The sequence below is a fragment of the Cetorhinus maximus genome, unplaced genomic scaffold, assembly GCF_964194155.1.
Source record: "Cetorhinus maximus unplaced genomic scaffold, sCetMax3.hap1.1 HAP1_SCAFFOLD_2123, whole genome shotgun sequence".
In the NCBI taxonomy this organism is placed as follows: Eukaryota; Metazoa; Chordata; class Chondrichthyes; order Lamniformes; family Cetorhinidae; genus Cetorhinus; species Cetorhinus maximus.
Window position 1 is genome coordinate 28,407 of NW_027598062.1, and position 8,653 is coordinate 37,059.

The 8,653-nt window shown below is 54.6% G+C and overlaps 1 protein-coding gene across 1 annotated transcript; it reads left to right on the plus strand.

Annotated features, from left to right (window-relative positions):
• The first annotated feature begins 203 nt into the window (after positions 1 to 203).
• Positions 204 to 8,425, plus strand: LOC144677009 (plasma membrane calcium-transporting ATPase 3-like). The gene is made up of 5 exons (XM_078537274.1): positions 204 to 273; positions 872 to 1,083; positions 3,782 to 3,889; positions 4,755 to 4,934; positions 8,384 to 8,425. Exons 1-5 carry the CDS (start codon positions 204 to 206, stop codon positions 8,423 to 8,425), a joined length of 612 nt encoding a protein of 203 aa, XP_078393400.1.
• Positions 8,426 to 8,653: the final 228 nt, after the last annotated feature.

The window sequence follows — 8,653 nt, forward strand, 5'->3', positions numbered from 1 at the left end:
TCCCCATCAAACACTCCCAGGACAGGTACAGCACGGGGTTTGATACAGAGTAAAGCTCCCTCTACACTGTCCCCATCAAACACTCCCAGGACAGTTTCCTGCAAAATGAGGTGGTTTACCACTCCAAAGCCATCTTTAAGAGCTCTCTAACAATACTTCAGAACCTCACAACATGTGAAGCCCATTCAGCCATTGTCAGATCCATGACCTTCCCGGGCCTCACTCTCGCCACCTTACTGCTCCCAGCCCAGAGACACAGCCCCTATAATCACGGCCAGGCTTACATAGTGCCAGTGCTGAGGGAGCGCCGCACTGTCGGAGGGTCAGTGCTGAGGGAGCGCCGCACTGTCGGAGGGTCAGAGCTGAGGGAGCGCCGCACTGTCGGAGGGTCAGTGCTGAGGGAGCGCCGCACTGTCGGAGGGTCAGTGCTGAGGGAGCGCCACACTGTCGGAGGGTCAGCGCTGAGGGAGCGCTGCACTGTCGGAGGGTCAGTGCTGAGGGAGCGCCGCACTGTCGGAGGGTCGGTGCTGAGGGAGCGCCGCACTGTCGGAGGGTCAGTGCTGAGGGGGGTGCCCATCTGGTCCTTAGCACCCTAGCTGTTTCTGGGATCTTCCAGCGCACCCGCTGGCTGCACCCCAGCGTTGTTGAACCCTGCCATTGCTTGTGAGGCGCTGGGTAATCACTGTATTCCTCTTCCTCGTTCTCGCTGTCCCTTCCTCCTTCCTTTCTCACGGTAGGTTTACTCTCTGACAGCGCTGTCCATCCCCGGGGAGACCTGTCCGATTACTTGGGCTGTGTGATAATTGTTTTCTCTTTTCCTCTCTGTCCCCTTCTCCCCCCCCACCTCCACCGCTGGCCGTCCCCTCCTCAGGCGAGGTTTTGTTTGGGATCGACAGTGGCCGGAATGCCCCTCTGCACTCCCCCCCCTCGGAACACTACACCATCATCTTCAACTCCTTCGTCCTGATGCAGCTCTGCAACGAGATCAACGCCCGGAAGATCCACGGAGAGCGCAATGTGTTCGAGGGAATCCACACCAACCTCATCTTCTGCTCCATCGTCATTGGCACCTTCGCCTCCCAGGCCAGTGCACGGCTTTGTGTAGCGTTCAGAGGGTCGCGAAAGGAGGGAGGGAGAGGGAGAGACAGAGCAATTCAGAGAGAGAGAGAGAGAGAGAAAAACAGAGGGAGAGTGAGTGAGAAACTGAAGGAGAGAGAAAGACAGAGAAAGAGAGAGAAACTGAGGGAGAGAGAGAGACAGAGAGAGAGAGGGATGGAGGGAGAGAGAAACAGAGAGAGAGGGAGACAGAGGGAGGGAGAGACAGAGAGAGAGAGAGAGAGAGAAACAGAGAGAGAGAGAGAAAAACTGAGGGAGAGAGAGAGACAGAGAGAGAGAGGGATGGAGGGAGAGAGAAACAGAGAGAGAGAGAGAGAGAGACAGAGAGAGAAAGACAGAGAGAGAGAGACAGAGAGAGAGACACAGAGAGAGAGAGAGAGAGAGAGAGACAGAGAGAAGAGAGAGAGACAGAGAGAGAGATAAACAGAGGGGGAGAGAGAGAGACAGAATCACAGAACCTCACAGTGCAGGAGAGGCCCTTCGGCCCATCGAGTCTGCACCAACACTGTGAGAAACACCTGACCTACCTCCCTAACCCCATTGACCAGCACTTGGCCCCATAGCCTTGAATGTTATGACGATGCCAAGTGCTCATCCAGGTACTTTTTAAAGGATGTGAGGCTAACCCACCCTCCACCAACCTCCCAGGCAGCGCATTCCAGACCCTCACCACCTTCTGGGTAAAAAAGCTTTTCCTCACATCCCCCCTAAACCTCCTGCCCCTCACCTTGAGCTTATGTCCCCTCGTGACTGACCCTTCAACTAAAGGGGGAACAGCTGCTCCCTATCCACCCTGTCCATGACCCTCATAATCTTGTCCACCTTGATCAGGGTCACCCCTCAGTCTTCTCTGCTCCAACGAAAACAATCCGAGTCTCTCCAAACCTCTCTTCATAACTGAAGACATAGAGAGAGACAGAGTGTGTGAGAGAGAGAGAGAGAGAGATAGAGAAAGAGACAGAGAGAGAGAGAGAGATAGAGAAAGAGACAGAGAGAGAGACAGAGAGAGAGAGAGAGAGACAGGGAGCGAGAGAGAGAGACAGAGAGAGAGAGAGACAGGGAGCGAGAGAGAGAGACAGAGAGAGAGAGACAGAGAGAGAGAGAGATAGAGAAAGAGACAGAGAGAGAGACAGAGAGAGAGAGAGAGAGACAGGGAGCGAGAGAGAGAGACAGAGAGAGAGACAGGGAGCGAGAGAAAGAGACAGAGAGAGAGAGACAAGTCTCTGACATGTGGTTTTAAAAAGGCTGCTGTTCCCTTACTCTACCAAAGAGAAGGCTATGGGATGTGAAGTTCCGGTCTCCGTATCCCACTTGGAATACCGCGCACAGTTCCGGTCTCCAAAATCCCACTTAGAATACTACACATAGTTCTGGTCTCCGTATCCCCTTGGAATACTGTGCACAGTTCCGGTCTCCATATCCCACTTGGAATACTGTGCACAGTTCCGGTCTCCCTATCCCACTTGGAATACTGTGCACAGTTCTGGTCTCCCAATCCCACTTGGAATACTGTGCACAGTTCCAGTCTCTATATCCCACTTGGAATACTGTGCACAGTTCCGGTCTCCGTATCCCACTTGGAATACTGTGCACAGTTCCGGTCTCCCAATCCCACTTGGAATACCGAGCACAGTTCCGGTCTCCGAATCCCACTTGGAATACCGTGCACAGTTCCGGTCTCCGCATCCCACTTGGAATACCGAGCACAGTTCCGGTCTCCGTATCCCACTTGGAATACTGTGCACAGTTCCGGTCTCCCAATCCCACTTGGAATACCGAGCACAGTTCCGGTCTCCGTATCCCACTTGGAATACCGTGCACAGTTCCGGTCTCCATATCCCACTTGGAATACCGTGCACAGTTCCGGTCTCCATATCCCACTGGGAATACCGTGCACAGTTCCAGTCTCTCTATCCCACTCGGAATACCGTGCACAGTTCCGGTCTCCGTATTATAAAAAGGATATGGAGACACTGGGGAAGGTGTGAGAAAGATTGACGAGGATGATCCCAGATCGGAGAGGCTATAACTATCGGGAAAGGTTGAACCGGCCGGGGCTCTTTACTCTGGAGAAGAGGAGGCTGAGGGGGGGGTGACCCGATCGAGCTCTTTAAAATGACGGAGGGGGTTTCGATAGGGTCGACGTAGAGAAGATGTTTCCACTTGTGGGGGACGGGGGGAGAGAGACCAGAACTAGGAGGGGGGCCATCAATATAAGACAGTCCCTAATAAATCCGATCGAGGGGGGGGTGGGAATTCAGGAGAAAGGTCTTTACCCGGAGAGCGGGGAGAATGTGGAACTCGATCCCACAGGGAGGGGGTGGAGGTGAATCGTGTCGGTGTGTTTAAGGAGCTGGATAAACACACGAGGGGGGGAAAGGGATAGAAGGATATGGGGGATAGCGGGGGGAGATGGAGTAGGGGGGGTGGGAGGAGGCTGATGTGGGGGGGGCTAGGAAACACCAGCACGGAGCAGAGGGGCCGAATGGCCTGATCCTGGGGCTGTGAACACTGGGTCAGGCGTGATATTGATGTGGACAATGCAGTGACCAGTCCTCCAAATGTCCATCAGCCAAGCAAGGTGTTCCCGTGATGTTTGACTCCCTTAGTTTGGATTTCGTTGGTGTGGATGTTGACATGTTGGGGGCTCTTTTCCCACTTACAGGTTCTCATCGTTCAATTTGGTGGGAAACCGTTCAACTGCACCCCGCTAAATATCGAGCAGTGGCTGTGGTGCCTCATGTTGGGAATCGGGGAGCTACTCTGGGGGCAGGTGAGTAAACCTCATCCCCTCAACAACCCAGCACGCCAATCGCTCTGAGGGAGCGCCGCGCTGTGGGAGGGTCAGCGCTGAGGGAGCGCCGCACTGTCGGAGGGTCAGCGCTGAGGGAGCGCCGCGCTGTCGGAGGGTCAGCGCTGAGGGAGCGCCGCGCTGTCGGAGGGTCAGCGCTGAGGGAGCGCCGCACTGTCGGAGGGTCAGCGCTGAGGGAGCGCCGCACTGTCGGAGGGTCAGCGCTGAGGGAGCGCCGCACTGTCGGAGGGTCAGTGCTGAGGGAGCGCCGCACTGTCGGAGGGTCAGTGCTGAGGGAGCACCGCACTGTGGGAGGGTCAGCGCTGAGGGAGTGCCGCACTGTTGGAGGGTCAGTGCTGAGGGAGTGCCGCACTGTCGGAGGGTCAGCGCTGAGGGAGCGCCGCACTGTTGGAGGGTCAGTGCTGAGGGAGTGCCGCACTGTCGGAGGGTCAGTGCTGAGGGAGCGCCGCACTGTGGGAGGGTCAGTGCTGAGGGAGCGCCGCACTGTGGAAGGGTCGGTGCTGGTGCTGACGATCTGGGCCGCGTTGGCTGTTTGTGGGATCTTGCTGTGCGCAAATTGGATGCCGTCGAACCATTCGCCGCACCTCAGAAAGAACAGCCCCCCCCATTGGCTGTCAGGCGTTCCGGAAGGCCGTAGAAGGACCGGCTCTCCTCTTTCCTCCTTCGCCGACCGCTCGCTCCTCCCTCCCTCCATTTCTTCCTCCTCCTCCGCCTCCCTTTCCCGTTTTCTCACCCCCCCACCCTTGACCTTTCGCTCGCCTCGGCCTTCCACCCTGTCGCTGACCCTGCCTCTCCCTCTCCCCCCACCCCCCCCCCCACCACCCAGGTGATCGCGTTAATCCCCGCCAGCCGGTTCACCTTCCTGGAGGCCAGGCTCGGGAGACAGAAGGACGACCTCGACGACGAGGAGCTGGCCGAGGACGAGGAGGAGATCGACCATGCCGAGCGCGAGCTGCGACGCGGGCAGATCCTCTGGTTTCGCGGTCTGAACCGGATACAGACCCAGGTACGCCAAACCAGGTATGGAACCGGGCGCGACAGGTGCTGGCACGGGACACGGGCCTTTCGAATAACTCTGACGCCTGCTTTTTCTTCCCCCCCCTCCACAGGAAATGCCCCTGGTTTCCTTTTCTTCACTGTGTATTGTTGGCTTTTGCTCTCCTGAGGCCTCGTGTTGATTTGAGGCCTAGAGTTGATTTTGGCTTCTTTAGGCCTAGAATTGATTTGAGGCCTCGAGTTGACTTTGGCTTCTTGAGGCCTAGAGTTGATGTAAGGCCTAACGTTGATTTGAGGCCTAGAGTTGATTTAGGCTTCTTTAGGCCTAGAATTGATTTGAGGCCTCGAGTTGATTTTGGCTTCTTTAGGCCTAGAGTTGATTTGGGGCCTAGAGTTGATTTGAGGCCTAGAGTTGATTTAAGGCCTAGAGTTGATTTAAGGCCTAAAGTTGATTTGAGGCCTAGAGTTGATTTTGGCTCCTTTAGGCCTAGAGTTGATTTGAGGCCTCGAGGTGACCTTGGCTTCTTGAGGCCTCGAGTTGATTTGAGGCCTAGAGTTGATTTAAGGCCTTGAGTTGATTTGAGGCCTGGAGTTGGTTTAAGGCCTAAAGTTGATTTGAGGCCTAGAGTTGATTTTGGCTTCTTTAGGCCTAGAGTTGATTTGAGGCCTAGAGTTGATTTGAGGCCTAGAGTTGATTTAAGGCCTAGAGTTGATTTGAGGCCTAGAGTTGATTTAAGGCCTAAATTTGATTTGAGGCCTAGAGTTGATTTTGGCTTCTTTGGGCCTAGAGTTGATTTGAGGCCTAGAGTTGATTTAAGGCCTAAGGTTGATCTGAGGCCTAGAGTTGATTTTGGCTTCTTTAGGCCTAGAGTTGATTTGAGGCCTAGAGTTGACCTTGGCTTCTTGAGGCCTCGAGTTGATTTGAGGCCTAGAGTTGATTTAAGGCCTAGAGTTGATTTGAGGCCTGGAGTTGGTTTTGGTTTCTTGAGGCCTAGAGTTCATTTTGGCTTCTTGAGGCCTAGAGTTGATTTGAGGCCTAGAGTTGATTTAAGGCCTAGAGTTGATTTGAGGCCTGGAGTTGGTTTTGGTTTCTTGAGGCCTAGAGTTGATTTGAGGCCTGAAGTTGATTTTGGCTTCTTGAGGCCTAGATTTGATGTTAGCATCTTGAGGTCTAGAGTAGATTTGAGGCCTAGAGTTGATTTAAGGTCTAGAGTTGATTTGAGGCCTGGAGTTGGTTTTGGCTTCTTGAGGCCTAGAGTTGGCTTGAGGCCTGGAGTTGATTTTGACTCCTTGAGGCCAAGATTTGATTTTGGTTTCTTGAGGCCTAGAGTTGAGTTTGGTTATGTGACCTGGAGTTGATGTTTAGACCCTTGAGGCCTAGTTGTTTAACCAGGTTAAACCAGGGGCATTTTCCTTCTGCATTTGCCTAGCTATTTGCGAATAGGCAGAGCAGCCTACCCCACTGATGATAGCAGTAATTCACCTCTTCGAGGTCCACCTTGCTGCTTTTGATTTACTCCTGGTCCCTCCCTCCCAATTATAAGGACATACCCTTTCATACAGTCTTAAATGAAACATTATTCCACGATTAGGTGCCCTGAGACTTTTTCTTTGGAGGGGGAGGTGGGAGGGGGAGATTGTGATCTTCCTGCAATAGATAGAGCGGCCAGAGGAGAGGCCATTTGGCTCCCCCTTTCGACACCATCACGGCCAATCTTCTACCTCGACTCCTCTGTCCCCGCCCCTATTCCCTCGACCACCCCCCCCTCAGTGTCCGGAAACCTCTCTCCGTCCGTCTCGAACGTGCTCGACGACTTAGCTCCCTCCGGGCGCGGGGAATTCCAAACGATTCCCAACCCTCGGAGGGAAGGAATTTCTCCTCGCCTCAGTCCAAAATGGCCGCCCCCTTGCCCTGAGACTGGGACGCCCCACCCCGGGCCCCTGGCGTATATATGTTAATGAGCTGGGCTTGGTAGGTGGGGGTGGGGGGCACATCGCCTCAGAGTTTGCGAGTGATGCAGACGTCTGGGAAGGTGGTCAACAGAGAGAGAGGAGGGGTGGTCACAGAATTCGGAGGGGGGGTGGGTGGGAACACGGGCAGACTGGTGAGCTGGGCAGACACACGGCAGATACAGTTTAACAGAGAGAAGTGGGAAGCGATCCATTCTGGCCGGAAGAGCCTGGAGATGCGATAGAAACGAGTTGGTCCAATTCTAAAGGGGGTGCAGGATCTCTGTATCTAACCCCGTGCTGTACCTGTCCTGGGAGTGTTTGATGGGGACGGTGTAGAGGGAGCTTTACTCTGTATCTAACCCCGTGCTGTACCTGTCCTGGGAGTGTTTGATGGGGACGGTGTAGAGGGAGCTTTACTCTGTATCTAACCCCATGCTGTACCTGTCCTGGGAGTGTTTGATGGGGACGGTGTAGAGGGAGCTTTACTCTGTATCTAACCCCGTGCTGTACCCGTCCTGGGAGTGTTTGATGGGGACAGTGTAGAGGGAGCTTTACTCTGTATCTAACCCCGTGCTGTACCTGTCCTGGGAGTGTTTGATGGGGACGGTGTAGAGGGAGCTTTACTCTGTATCTAACCCCGTGCTGTACCTGTCCTGGGAGTGTTTGATGGGGACAGTGTAGAGGGAGCTTTACTCTGTATCTAACCCCGTGCTGTACCTGTCCTGGGAGTGTTTGATGGGGACGGTGTAGAGGGAGCTTTACTCTGTATCTAACCCCGTGCTGTACCTGTCCTGGGAGTGTTTGATGGGGACGGTGTAGAGGGAGCTTTACTCTGTATCTAACCCCATGCTGTACCTGTCCTGGGAGTGTTTGATGGGGACGGTGTAGAGGGAGCTTTACTCTGTATCTAACCCCGTGCTGTCCCTGTCCTGGGAGTGTTTGATGGGGACGGTGTAGAGGGAGATTTACTCTGTATCTAACCCCGTGCTGTACCTGTCCTGGGAGTGTTTGATGGGGACGGTGTAGAGGGAGATTTACTCTGTATCTAACCCCGTGCTGTACCTGTCCTGGGAGTGTTTGATGGGGACGGTGTAGAGGGAGCTTTACTCTGTATCTAACCCCGTGCTGTACCTGTCCTGGGAGTGTTTGATGGGGACAGTGTAGAGGGAGCTTTACTCTGTATCTAACCCCGTGCTGTACCTGTCCTGGGAGTGTTTGATGGGGACGGTGTAGAGGGAGCTTTTCTCTGTATCTAACCCCGTGCTGTACCTGTCCTGGGAGTGTTTGATGGGGACGGTGTAGAGGGAGATTTACTCTGTATCTAACCCCGTGCTGTACCTGTCCTGGGAGTGTTTGATGGGGACGGTGTAGAGGGAGCGTCGCATGACTTAATATAAGAAAAGGAAGGGCTGTGATATTTTAGATGTAAGTGTTGGAGCCAATCGCTGCCCTGGCAAGTGTCACCGGACTTCCGGAATCTTCTCACGCGTTCTCTTCTCTCGAAAGGTTAATCTCAGAAACAAGTACGTCCCGGATCGCAGCCTATAGACCGCCAACACCCTCCGTGGACTGAGGCCCACCAGCCCGTTTCGAGGGGAGACTGCCCCCTTGCTCTCCCGCCACCGACCCCCCACCCCCACATCGCCGGGCGGACCAGCGATGGACGAAGGGGGCTCTGAATCTAGCCTGGGCCTCAGCTTGGCCTAGTGGTGTTGGACTTGTGGTGGGTTGGGTGGTGGTGGTGGAGGGGGCCTGGAGGGAGCTCGGGGGGTTGGT

Excerpts from the sequence above, each read along its gene's own strand:
- LOC144677009 (XM_078537274.1), top strand. The coding sequence starts at position 204 with ATGACCTTCCCGGGCCTCACTCTCGCCACCTTACTGCTCCCAGCCCAG. Across the intron at positions 274-871 it reads ACACAGCCCCTATAATCACG|GCGAGGTTTTGTTTGGGATC; the intron begins GCCAGGCTTACA and ends TCCCCTCCTCAG. Across the intron at positions 1,084-3,781 it reads TTGGCACCTTCGCCTCCCAG|GTTCTCATCGTTCAATTTGG; the intron begins GCCAGTGCACGG and ends TCCCACTTACAG.